The 14,293-nt window shown below is 29.1% G+C and overlaps 2 protein-coding genes across 3 annotated transcripts in view; one reads left to right on the top strand and one right to left on the bottom strand.

The window, feature by feature from the left end:
• LOC132738194 (ribosome quality control complex subunit NEMF-like) overlaps positions 1–14,293 on the bottom strand; it is a 36,895-nt gene that overhangs the window by 11,094 nt on the left and 11,508 nt on the right. The window lies entirely within an intron of this gene.
• LOC132738192 (transcription intermediary factor 1-alpha-like) lies at positions 13,001–13,706 on the top strand. The gene has a single exon (XM_060725658.1). The coding sequence runs from the start codon at positions 13,155–13,157 to the stop codon at positions 13,683–13,685; it is 531 nt and encodes a 176-aa protein (XP_060581641.1). The 5' UTR covers positions 13,001–13,154; the 3' UTR covers positions 13,686–13,706.

Below are 14,293 nucleotides of genomic sequence, written 5' to 3'. Positions count from 1 at the left end.
AAAAAATGAATAAAAACCCAGCAAGAGTATCAATTTATAAACCTTTTCTAGATCATATTAATATGGAAAATATTAAATTCCCAGTAAGTATAGATTCAATTGGAACATTTGAAAAACAAAATGAAAATGTAGCTATTAATGTATTCGGAATTGAAAAGGAACTTTTAGATCCTGAAAATAAAGATTTTAAAAAACCACAACAAGAAAAAAATTTACGTGATATTTATCCAATGTACATAAGTAAATTTAAAGATAGAAAATATGTTATAGATTTATTACATGTCACTCTAAATGACAAAAAACATTATTGCTTAATTAAAGATTTTAATGCTTATCTTATCATAATCATAATAAAAGATATCATTGTAGAAATTGTATTACTGCTTCATATACTACTGAAAAAGCTTTAGAAAAACATATGAAAGATTGCAAAAAAATGAACCGTTTAAATTTATAATGCCACCAGAAGGAAGTAAATGTAAATTTGAAAATCATCATTTTAAATTAAAACTACCATTTGTCGGATATGCAGACTTTGAAGCGATTAATATAAAATTAAGTTATATTGACGTAGACCTACGAAAACAAATAAATAAATTAAAAATAAAAAGTAAATCTCATAATGTTAATTCTAAAGTAAAGAATATTATTATCGGTAAAATAATGAAAGAAGAAGAAAATATCTAAAAAAGAAGCTAAAAGAATTTATCATAATTATGTTAATAATAAAATATCTGATGAAAGAACTAAAATATATTTGGATAAAATTAAAGAAAATTGTATTAAAAAAATATTTTGAACAAATTAATAGACAACATTTTTGATAAATGGATTGAAGGACGGTAGACATATAGAAATATCAGAATATGAAAAAGAAAAATATTGTGAAAATAATAAAGTAAAAATTAAAAAAGATATTAGCGAAATTAGTGATAATCTACGAAATAAAATAAAAAGAGAAAATATCAAACTATCATTTAAAGATAATACAATAAATTTACAACAACAGAAAGTAGTTTCATATAATTTACAATTAGTTTCTGATTATCCGGATATCATACCGAATAAAAATATTAACTATGCACCTAGTGAAAATGCCGAAGAAGATTTTATAAAAACATGTTTAAAGTATAATGATAAATCAAGTGGGCTTATTATCATGCAGAAAAAATTTTAAAAAGGAAAAAGAAGAACTATATAATACTTCTGATTGTTGTTATATGTGTAAAAAGAAATTAGAAAGAAAGGAAAAGATAATAGAACATGATCATTTATCAGGTGAATTTAGAGGAATTTCATGTTCCAGTTGTAATAGTAAAGAATCTAGAGATGGGAAACAATTTCCAATCTTTTTTCATAATGGAAGTGGGTATGATTTCCATTTCCTAACAGAAGAACTATTAAAACATGAAACTGAATATAATAAAGTAAAAGTTTTACCAAAGGATAGTGAAAATTATATATCAATAACATTCGGAGATAAATATTTTAAGTTAGTTTTTTAAAGATAGTATGAGATTTTTACTAAGTAGTATAGATAATTTATCAAAAACATTAGAAGATGATAAATATAAAATACTTAAAAGGGAATTATCGGATGATACTTTATTTGAAGATTTAAAATATATTGAAAATAATGAAAGAAGTTTTAAAGGAATATTTCCTTATGATTATTTTGATTCTTTTGATAAATTAAAACTAGAAAATTTTCCTGATAAAAAAGAATTTTATTCTATATTATATCAAAAAGATATTTCTGAAAAAGAATATAATCATGGTAAAAAGATATTTAATAAATATTGTAAAACATTTGAAGATTACTTAATGATATATCAGAAACTTGATGTTTTAATATTAGCAGATGTATTTGAAAATTTTAGAGATATATGTTTAAAACATTATGAAATAGATCCAGCTTATTGTTATTCTGCTCCTGGTTTATCATGGAATGCAGGATTAAAGTATACTGGTATTGAATTAGATTTGTTAACAGACAAAGATATGAAAGATTATGATTGAAGAGGAACAAGAGGAGGATTTTCAGGAGTATTAGGTTCAAGATATGTTAAAGCTTTTAATAAATATACAAATAAAAATGAGAAAATAGATAAACCTAATTATTTATGGTATACCGATGCAAATAATTTATATGGGTGTGTGATTATCAGCAAAATTACCTTATAAAAATTTTAAATGGGAAGAAGTAGAAAATCAGGAAATAAATATTATTTAGATAAATGTAATGAAGATGTTGGAATGATTTTTAAAGTAGATTTAGAATATGATAAAATAACAAAAATTAAATTAAGAAAGTTTCCTACTATGCCTTTATCAAGAAAAATTAATGAAAATGAATATCAGATTATTCAAAGAGATTTCTTTAAAACAAAATAATAATAAATTAGGAAAAGTTGAAAAATTAATATTAGATCTTCATGATAAAAAAGAGTATATTGTACATTATGATATTCTAAAATATTACATATATCTTGGAATAAAAGTATCAAAGATTCATAGTATAATATCCTTTAATCATAAAGCTTGGTTAAACCATATATTGATTGAGAAGCAAAAGCAACAAATGATTTTGAAAAAGATTTCTGGAAATTAATTAATAATTCTTTCTATGGAAAAACTTTGGAAAATATTTCTAATAGATGTATAGTTGAATTAATAAATAAACCCGAAGACTTAAAACGATTAGCTTCTAAACGATAATTTTCAAAGATAATTATAGATTTTAATAATAATTTTAAAGCAGTGTTATTAAATTATAAATCAATGTACTTTACTAAAACCTATTTATTTAGGAATGTGTGTTTTTAGATTATTCTAAATTAGTAATGTACAAGTTTTATTATGACACAATTGAAAAGTATTTTCCAAATAATGAACTTTTATATCAAGAATACTGACAGCATGGTATTAAATATATAGTATACAGAAGATTTATATTCTGATTTAGAAAAATAAATGAAAATTTAGATACTTGTCTAATTATCCTAAGGAGCATCCATTGTTTTCAAATAAAAATAAAAAAGTTGAATTTTGGAAAATTTAAAGATGAATTAGGAGAGGAATGTAATGACAAATTTCATTGGAATAAGAAGTAAAATGTATAGTTTTGAATATTTAGAAGATTCTAATGTTATATTCAAAATGTACTGCAAAAGGTGTTAATAAAACAACTAAAAAAGAATTTAATACTGAATCATATGAAGATTGTTTATTAAAGAAAAAAGTAATTCATAAAAAAATGAATAATTTAGTACATAAAAAACATAAATATATATTTAAATGAATCGATTTAAAATAGGTTTATCTACTTTTGATGATAAAAGATATATATGTGATAATGGATAATAGATACTTTACCTTATGGTTATTTTACTTAATTTTATATACAAGAAACCAGTTATGTTAATGCCATACCACCAATAATAAATGCAATCTCTCTATTTTTTCTGCGTCTTCTGACGGAGTGTAGAAATCACTTAATACGGGTTTTAGGAGGTAAAGCCGGTAATTGTTTTACCAGTAATATAATAATATTCTTTCATGCTGTATCAGCATTATCAAATTCTTCCGTAGCATGACGTTCCTTTTTCATTTGTTTCATTAATAAAAATCTAATCTGTTCTGTTCTCTTTTCATTTCCATGCAGTTGTTCTTCTTGGATAATTTTTCCATCGCGTTTATCATTGTCTTTTTCTCTCTATATCATATTTTTACCATATGCGAAAACAAATAATTACTACCCCGAAAAGGCGTAAAGCATTAACCCGCTGCACCCAAATCATCATATTACTGCACTTAGCCATTTTTGAAATAAATAAAATAAAATAATTACTTCATCTAATATCTGCTAGGTATAATACCCTGGCTTAACCAACATATCCTTTTGTTTTGCCATTGCGAGTAATATATCAATAGATAACATTCCAATATCACCCATATTAAAATCTACTTTTGGTGCTGCGTTTTTTCAATAGTTTTCTTCCTAGTTCTGAATACCCAATTGTTAATACAGTTTCCACTCCAGCATGATATAACATGTTCGCTATTTGTTTTCCCATCAATTTGTGTCGCCATTTTTATATATTAAATTTAAACAATTTTTTTTTACCAACTTCCTATACTATTTTCTTTTGACTCAATTTCTTTTTTTTGTAGAACAGGTTGCTTTTGTATCACATGTTGATGTTTTATAATAGGTTAAGACTTATAAATATATATTCCCAATCCAACTCCAATTAGACATAAAGGTATATAATTTTTGTATGTATTTAAACTTCTTTAACTTTTTTAACTTCATCATCATCATCATCTTTGTTATTCCTGTGGATTTAGATTGTTTATTTTCTTTATCAATATTTTCCTATTTCTTTTCTTTTTAATTCTGCTTTTATTTTTTAGCTTCTGCAATTCTTTTACCTGCAGATACTCTTTTTGGTTTTTCGTTTTTTCTTTAGTTTTTTCTTTTTCATCCGGTCATAATAATTTCAACTTTTTCACTCGTCATTTTTTTATAGTAATATTTTCTAATTCATTATCTGTAGTAATTTCATCAGGAGGTTTATTAAAATCAATATGTTTTGCTGTTGTTAACATAGCCAGTAAAAGGAGCAAGATACATTCCGTATTATAATAAAGTTTACAACATGAACTATTCAGAGCATTATTTACAAATGGATCTTCTTCTAAAATCTTGTATTAATTTTGGGGGATCCACAACATTAACCATATTTTGATACACCCATAACATATAAATAATAAAAGAGTTTTCCCAATGTCTAGTCACTACTTCCTACCTAATCTAGCCTTCATATCTGCGAGTATAGGTTTATTTATTTGTTCTGGTTGTCAATTGTATCAATGTCCTGACATTTGGTATTCTTTTCAAGATAGTTGTCTTACTTCCTCCACCAGCAATAACATTTGATGCACTATCTATCAAGTTTCATTTCATACTAATTCATTATTCTTCATCAACATGTATGGTTTTCTTGAGTATTTTTTCGAGCATCATTTTCAATTAGGTATATTTTTAAGATTTTTTTTATTTTATAATAATTAAATACGCGAATAGTTTGCGAACTACTCGAATAAGCTGCAGGTGTTGTTTATAATTGTTAGTATTTGAAGTATTTCAGGGTATCATTTTATTTTTATTCTATTTTAAGTAATATTAAAAATCTAAGCCATTGGCTAAAGCATACTAAAGCATTACTAAAAGCATTACTTAAGCATTACTAAAGCCATTACTATAGCATTACTATAGCATTTACTAAAGCGATTACTTAAAAAACATTATGTAAAAACCTATAGCGATTACTAGTAGCATTACTTTCAGCATTACTTAAGCATTACTATAGCATTACTAAAGCCATTACTTAAGCATACTTAAGTAAAAATTTTATTTTTATTTTATATGATTTTAGCATTACTAAAGCATTGCCCTAAAGCATTACTAAAACATTTCTAAAGCATTACTAATAGCATTAGATTAATAAAAAATAACTTAATCAACTACCCATAAATTTTAGTATGGTGGTCAGTTTTCAAGAATAATTTACGATGCTGTCTCCTTTTTTTATTCTTTGCCTTTCTTCGATGTGGAATGACATCATTTGTAGACATTTTCAAAGCTATCTCTGGTGCGGTTTGTGTAAAACAGGTACGGTTGTTTGGTTCGTTCTGGACATCTGGGTGTTAAGAGATGAATTGTTCTTTGTATTAACTCGCGATTACTATTGTTCTTTAAAAGCATTTCCAAAGCATATCTTTTTTCTCGTTATCTTTTTGTCAGCGACTGCATCGATCACATGAGTGTATTAAAGTAGGAGAACCAGCGTCTTTTTTGAAGAATCATTTTAATAGTTCTTGTTAATTTCTCTTCACCATTGAGGGATACGGATTTGCACGATTATAGAATTTTTTGATTTTGCGGTTTCCGACGTCACCAATACCACTCACGATTTTTGCTGATGCTGTTGCTCCAGTGAATGTTGGACAAAGTATAACAATTATTTAATACACCCGCATATTCGATTTTCACAGTAAGTCTAAACGAATTCAGTCTTTCCGCAACCGTTTTGACCGCAAATAATTCAGCAGTGGGGATGTATTTTGCGTAGTCATTTTTAATAACTCGCAAAAAAAAAGATAATTCTACTTATCGACTTCAATACACTAATTTCTTTTTTAAGATCTACCCTCTTCAAAATCTAATTGTGCATCTTGTATAATATATAAAGTAAAATTTAGTAGTTCATGCTCCTGCTTCTTTCTCGATTTGTTTGTTATACCCTTCTGATTGCACTTTTCATTCTTCTCCGGAAGACCATGGTGTTTCTCATCCGTTGAACGTAAATCTAACCATAATGCATAATTGTTTGTTAGATATTTTCTTAATGTTTGTACTAGTGAAACATAAATCTTTTACAATCATACTTGTTTCTTTATTTCGTTTTGAATTTAAAAGCAAGGGATTTATTTATCTCATCCCACTGTTGATAAGATTTCATTCCTTGACTGTATGAGTTGATTCGGGACTGCCTTCTATTGTCATTTCTAGCTTTGTTATATTCGGATTGTAATAAGTTTCAGTTGATGTTCTTTCCGGGTCTTCGATTAACATTAGAATACCTTTCATACTTTTCTAGCAGGAACATTTAGATTAATATTCCAAAGCGTATCAGATTTATTTTTAGTTATTTTTCTGTGTCTTAGTATTCTGTCATATAAAATAACCATTTTACCATCTACCTGTTGTCTTATTTGTCTTGCAAGTTCTGGGTCAGACACCATATCGAATTCCAAACATATGTTTTTGATTGTATAACTTGAAGTAGCATCTGTTGATTTAATTACTTTTTCATAATCATTGAAAGTAAGTTCATATTCGAGTCTGTCACCAAGACCAGCTTGATAAAATGGCATATGAGTTTCTAATAGTTCAAAATCAAGTGGGATGCAAAATCTGTTCTTGTATGCTTTTGCTACAGCCTCGTCTTCTTTGTCTGATGAAGCATCTGCAGCACCAATCCTATGTTTTAACATATTATTTTTACCGATACCTTGATAGGCCATATTTAAACGTTCAGGGGGAGACTTCCATAAATCGATATAACAATGGTAAATATCGCTATCATCAATAGACATAACTTTGCTCCACTTATTCTAATTGTTGTTTTCTTAATTATCTGCCTCTGGTCCCTATGTTCATGATATACTGTTGCATTTACATCTTGTTAGAGTTTCGTTCAAATTTCAAATGCTTAATCTGACTGATCCGGGAACAATAAATGCGATTGCTACTTAGATTAGGAAATCTCGACCTGTGGATGTCGTTCTTGATTTTTGGTCAATAGTTGAAATGATTATTGGTTATAACAACACTGCTGACGAATTCCTCTGTGGGGATATAACCACGTGGTTCTCTTATTGAATTTTCAGTGTACGGGGTTAGTAATTTTCTTCTCCAAAAGCCGACATTTTTAGAAGGGACAATTTTTGAAGGATATTTTTTAAGTGACATTAAAATGGGCTTGACAAGGCGAATTTGAAATTTGATAATTCTGCGTTTGATAATAAAGATGACTATGATGAGGATAATAATTAATTGTAGATGATGATTATGAATTTAATAGAACTATACAAAACCAAAGTGCTCATATTGCGTTAGGATATCGGTGATGATGTTGATACAAGAACACAATTAATAGTAAAAACAGAAACAATATGTAGTTAAAGAATATTACAAGTTGATAAAAGAAAAAGTATGGGTTAGACCCAGTATTTATTGATTATTCAAACTTTGAACTTGGTCCTGATAATAAAACACTATTTTTAAAGTTAGGTGATATAGATATTCAAATTACTACCAAAAAAGGTGGTAGTTTTATAAACTTGGGTTCTTTGTCGAGTAGAATTGGTAGTGGTGGAGCAAAATAAAATTAGAGACTTATTAAGCTTACCTGATTATAGATCTACAACTAAAACGATTATCAGCACAAGCGGCTAAAAGCTTGCAAAAGGTGAAAGATGATCTACCTAATGTTGATAATATAGAAATGACTGATTTACCTAATGCAGCTGAAACTGCAGTGAAAGTAATAGAAACATCATTTACTGACGAACAAGAAACACAAACAGATATGACAAAGAGAGAAATGGATGGTGTCCTCAAAGCAATGACTACTGTAAAAGAAGAGATTGCAAATGAATTGACTAAATTGAATGAAACAAATAAAGACATAGAAAAAAGAAAAACATAAATTAGAACAAGCCAAATCAGATAATGATGAATTCCAAATAGAGAAAGGATAAGTAGTCGAATAAGAGATTTGGAGTTTGAAAAAAAAGTGCAAGACTGGAAGTAATTAATGTTATAGAGATAAATTACGTAGTCAGGTAAATAGGATAAAGGAAACAATAAATAAAGTATTAAAAGAAGACACTACATTAGCTCAGAGAATAAAAACATTATTTAGAGAACAAGGAATTACAATTGTTAGTGTTTTAACTGCTTTTGGAATGATTATTGGTGTTATTGTTGAGACTTTAATTCCTACTACCGGTGGTGGAACTACAACACCTAAGCCTCCTCCAAAAGATGGAAGTGGTGTAAAAGACTGGATAAAAAAACAATTATCAAATCTTGGTAAACTGTTAGCTACTCTAGCTGGTAAAGCTGCAGAAGCATTGCCCGGTATTATCGGTGCTATTGTTTCTTGGTTGCTTTCTTCCGCGGGTAAAGTTGTATCCTGGTTTGGTGAACATTTATGGGCTGTAGTTGTTCTTGTTGTCGGAATGTTGTATGCAACTGCTAATAATTATATTCGTAAAAAGTAAAATGTAATAATACCTATTACTATACTACCAACGATTAATGCTGCTCTTTTATCTTCGTGTTCTATTGATATATTTTTTTCTATTACATCTGACACTTTAACTAAAGATTTAGCTATTTCTTTAGGTTCTGGTAAAGATTTCTTTGTTGGCGTTCCTTTAATTTCTGTATGTATAATTGTTGGAATTGGTTGAATATTAACATCATTATTCAATCCGAGCTTTTTGATATCATTTTGTTTAATTTTATTATTAGAGTTTGTATTTCTCCAATTTTATTCCAGGATTGAGGAGGAACATGTACAAAGCCAATTCCGTAAAATAGTCACTTTACTTCTGCAATTTTGAATGTGGTTTTGATCATCGGTTATTTAGGATACTGTAAATCTAAGGGTATTGATAGCATCGTTCAACATTGCAAGAAACTTTTCTTTTGCGCGCATCAAAAGCTGTTCCTGTTTCCGGTTAATCAGTTCTTGTTTGAGATTTGGTGGAACAAGAATAGCCAGCATAGTTCTATATTGTTCGTTCAATCCGTGAACGCCGCCTGCTCTCGCGAGAACCTTCTGCAGTATCGAGAATAAGATTAGATCCAAACATCGCTTAACATCATCTTCTTGTTGAATATAATCAATATGAATTTTCTTTGGTGGAAGATATTCGCATGATGAAATACCACATTTTCTTCCACCTGGAACTTCTGGTCCGAATGTCATTTTTGTTAAATCTAAATCAGATGATGTGCTGCTAGAAATATGTTTTGAAGAATAATCATGTCTAAAATCAGTTCGTTTCCATGCAGAGTGACTAGTTGTGTGAACTAATCCTAAACCATCACCACTCGGATACATTTTTTGTCTCCAATCTGAATGAGGGTCTACATTAAACTCTTTACATATTCTTTCGTAAGCACCACGGTCATAACTGTTGTTAAATGCATTCCAACTTTTATCTTGTGGTAGGGCAATAGATAATTCAAATAATATTCTTCTTGTTTGGTAGTAAACGTGAAATAAGAATAGTGAACCGGTCAACCCTCCTGCTTTTAAATGGTTGTTAACATCTATACCACAACCTGTATAGTAGCACACCCATATAGCAAAGTTTAATTGATTTTGCCAAAAACGATAACCAGTCTGCATTCCATCTATTAACTATTTCATTTGATGATATTTTTGGTAATAGGTAATTTTCAAATATATTTGGGAAATCCGCATTAAAACTTTTATTTATCTGATGAAATAATAACGGATTGTTTTATTATATTTATAGGTTTTTAAAGGTATATTCCTCCTGTATTATAAACTACTTCTTTGTTGTATTTGAAATTATGTACTGTCATTTTTATTCATTAAAAAATGTATCAAACAATTTCAAACATTGAAAACACTATAAATTTGCTACAATATATAGATAACAAATGTGGAAATAAGAGAATCGGATTAAAGAGTTTTTACTTATACTATAGGTTGGTATAATTTAATTGATGAATATATACAAAGTATTTTGATAGTCCTAACAAGATTACAAATGGTTATTACAGTTTTCAACAAATAGTAGATATATTTGACAATTATAATATTACATTAACTGTAAATGAAACAAATGGTATTGCCTCTTTAATTACTTCAGATAATTTGAATATAAGTAAAGGTTTAAAAACAAATATTAGGGTTTAAAAAATAAGAAAGGATTTACTGCTAATGAAACGCACTACGGTGAAAGAACAATAGATTTTGCACCTTATAAACAACTATATGTTCATCTTGAGCAGATAAATAGTTCTTACAATTTCTTTGATGGTGCTCCTAGTAATATTCTTTGTGTTGTTCCCGTTGAAAATAAACCATTCGGTGATATTGTTCATATTAATTTTAGTAATCCACAATACAAACAATTGACACATGGTGATATTTCTGAATTAAGTATAAGCGTTTGTGATGAGAAAGGTCAGAAAATAAACAACAATGGATTAACAATTAGTTGTGTTTTGGAAATTATATAGTTTTTTTTACTTTTTATTAATATAATTTTTTCGGGTTTAGAGGTCGCGGGTTCGAGTCCCGCCGGGGATAAAAATTTTTTTTTTTTTGGCGGGTACTATAATTATCATGATTTAAGCATTTCTGTACTTTTCAATTTGGGGGTATAACGGGATGATATTTTTTTTTTTTAGGGTGGGGGAGAAGCGTAATAACCTATATTACTTTTACTTTAGTACTTGCACTATTATCTGCTTTTTCGTCATTCTTTGAGTCATTTTTGGCATTTTCTCTATCAGTATCATCACTTTTATCATTATTTGTTTGCTCATCATCAGATGATTATTTTGAATTCTTTTTGGTAATTCACATGGATTGTAAGTTGGATGAAAATTAGCATGAATCTAAAGGTGTGCGGTTTTAACAATTATAATTACTTTCAATATGCATGGTATTAAAGACTAATTTATATTTTGGCATACCACTTAATCAGATTCCAAAAACTATACCTATCCTTTCTTAAGCAGAAAACAAATATTTTGAATTTCTTGCCTATTAACACAGAAAAAGGCAGTCTAAAGAACAGCTAAATCCCCTTCCGCATGGACATAAATGTGTATTTTTTTACCTTTAACCAACCACGACCTTGATGTTGTACCATGCATATCATAAGCACATAGTCTCGTGATTATTTGTGCCAATTTATTCAAAATCTTCCCAATCATAAAGCAACAATTTTGCAAATGTTCCAGCAATTCGGATTAAAAGCTATAATTTAAAGACTATTTCTATGGAAAAAATCTAAAATATTCAAGTGAAAGAATGTCATATTTTTCATTTACCAACCTCTGATCATGAAACTACCAGTGGCGAGATACTCCCCAGAGGACGCAGTCTTTGATACCTGACTAGGATACACCCACCAGGCACTGGTTACCACTTCAGCATCCCAGGCTGCACTGTTAAATATAGCCATGGTTCCAACTTCATTCAGAGTCTTTGGTGGTATTGGTTCCCCCAGTGTCATGCTTGATAATCACACTGCTAGCACCATGAAGGTCAATATGCACATACACATCTCCTATTAATAATATTATAAAATAATTGAAAAAATATATCTATTTACATGTTCACAAGTCTCAGGCATGCTATGCTTTTAAGTTTCTGGTCCATTCAATGCTATACTTTTAGGTCCCTGGAATGTAATACTTTTCTGTCTCTGGAATGCTTTACTTTTGAGTCTCTGAAATGCTTTACTTTCGGTCTATGGAATAGGAATGCTATATTTTATGTCTCTGAAATGCTTTACCATGAAGTCTCTGGAATGCTTTACTTTTGAGTATCTGGAATGCATGAAATACTCATGTGATACTAAAATTATTTTCACGACTGCTATACTTTAAGTTTCTGGAATGCTATTCTCTAAGTCCCTGGAATGCTTACTTAATTGTCGGGAATGTTATATTTTTAAGTTGCTGTACTGCTATATTTTAGAATGTATAAAGCTATATATCTACATCCTAAAGTTTACAAAATCACTGTTTGAATTTTGAATAAGAATAATTGTATTAAAGAAAAGGGATATAGGCCATGCCCATTAAACACCGTCTATCATGCTACACATTTGTGCCAAATTATTTCAAAATCCCTTGAAGCATGACAGAGTTATGAGAAGTACAAGGTTTTCAAACGCATGTAACCTCTTATCATCATGACGGGCATAAAAACTAAGTGATATTCAGGGCATAGCCAATGTTTATCCTAAGGCTATGGTTTATATAACTTTTGTAGTCCAAACAAAACCACATTGTTCACATATATTTTCCAGATATCAAAAGTACAGGCATGCAGAAATGCAGAATGTCTTTAATTTCAACTCTTTTAAAAGATCTCATTTTATTCTTTTATCTAGACATGCACTGCTTGATCCAGTATCATACCTTTACATTATAACTGCCTTAGATACATGTATTATCAAGAAAAGTCAAAGGTAGAACGATTTTACAACAAGAGTGAACTGATATTATTTTGATAACAAGAACACAGATTTTAACTTTAAACATTATAAAACTGATACAGGCTTATCAAACTACCATATCATAAAATTAAACAAAACCTTTGGTCCCTCATATGATCACATATCATTACATGTATATAATTATATGGCCTATGTTATAACTTTCAAAACAATCGAAAAAATCTCTTAAAGAAAACCTTTCAAACTCGAATACATTGTACTTTACTTCAAGGGAAAGGATACATTAAAAGAAATTCAGAAAATCAGGAATTTTCTAAACTTCCTAAAAAAAAGAGAAAGAAATGGCTACTGATGACGGTGCATCAACAACATTTGACTCAGATGAAGTTAAGGAAATGTACTGTGAAGAATGTGAAAAACATGGTGATGGCTATACACCCGCTGTAGCTTTCTGTGTGGATTGTGTGGAATATAAATGTGTGACCTGTCAAAAATATCATAAGAGACAATCAAAAACTCACAAAATTCAAGATAGTGACAGTATGCCACAAGATTTTTATTTAGAAAAGTGTTACAATCATCCTCAACAGCTGATCAAGTTTTACTGCTCTGAGTGTAGCAAAGAAGCCTGCAAAAAATGCAAGGATAATGAGCATGTTAAATGTAGTGACGTGAACCATTTACCAACCGTTGCTTCAGGCATACAAAATAGTGATGAACTAAAAGACCTTCAACAGAAATTGGATAAAATGACTGTTTACATAAAAGACACAGAAAAGCTGTTAAATGACAATAGTAAAGTGGTTCACAAACAAGAAGAACAGGCAATAGAAGCATGTAAGGAGCACAAAGATAAACTGATAGAAGCCTAAAAACAACAACATCAAGATCTTATTGATGACTTTGATAAAATGATGGAAGAGGCCATTGCAAAGTTGAAGCAAGAAAAGTTAGATCTAGTTCAAGTGTTGTCTGAAAAGGAGAGAATGGTTAAAAACAAGATAACAAAAGCTGAAACAGATATGAAAGAAAAGGTTCTGAGCACTAACACAGAATTTAAGGTACTCAAGTCAGAACATTTGAATTTGGTTGAAAACTTGAAGGTTCTTACTGTTGATCTAGAACAAGCCCAGAAATTAGGTGAAAACTGTAAACTTTTTATAAAATTGAAATCTACAAAACCACTGTGTGAACAACTTCACCAAAATATTGAACAAATACAACAAGCCTACATACAGCACTACAAACTCAAAACCTCAGACATTCAACCAACAGAACTATCTCTTGAAAGTGAAACAAGGTTTTTCACATTTGAAAATGTAGATGCATCAGCTGTAGTAAGGAAGGTTGTATTTAATTTTGATATCAACTGTCACATTGACCTCATATCCTCTTTATTTGTCCTATCTGAACATACACTTCTTATATCAGATTATAAAAAGTGTAGCCTAGTCATATACAAACTAGAAAATTCACAGGC

This window comes from Ruditapes philippinarum, unplaced genomic scaffold (assembly GCF_026571515.1).
Source record: "Ruditapes philippinarum isolate M1 unplaced genomic scaffold, ASM2657151v2 ctg7430_1_1_1_1, whole genome shotgun sequence".
Classification (NCBI taxonomy): Eukaryota; Metazoa; Mollusca; class Bivalvia; order Venerida; family Veneridae; genus Ruditapes; species Ruditapes philippinarum.
This window is presented reverse-complemented; position numbering and strand designations above follow the sequence as displayed.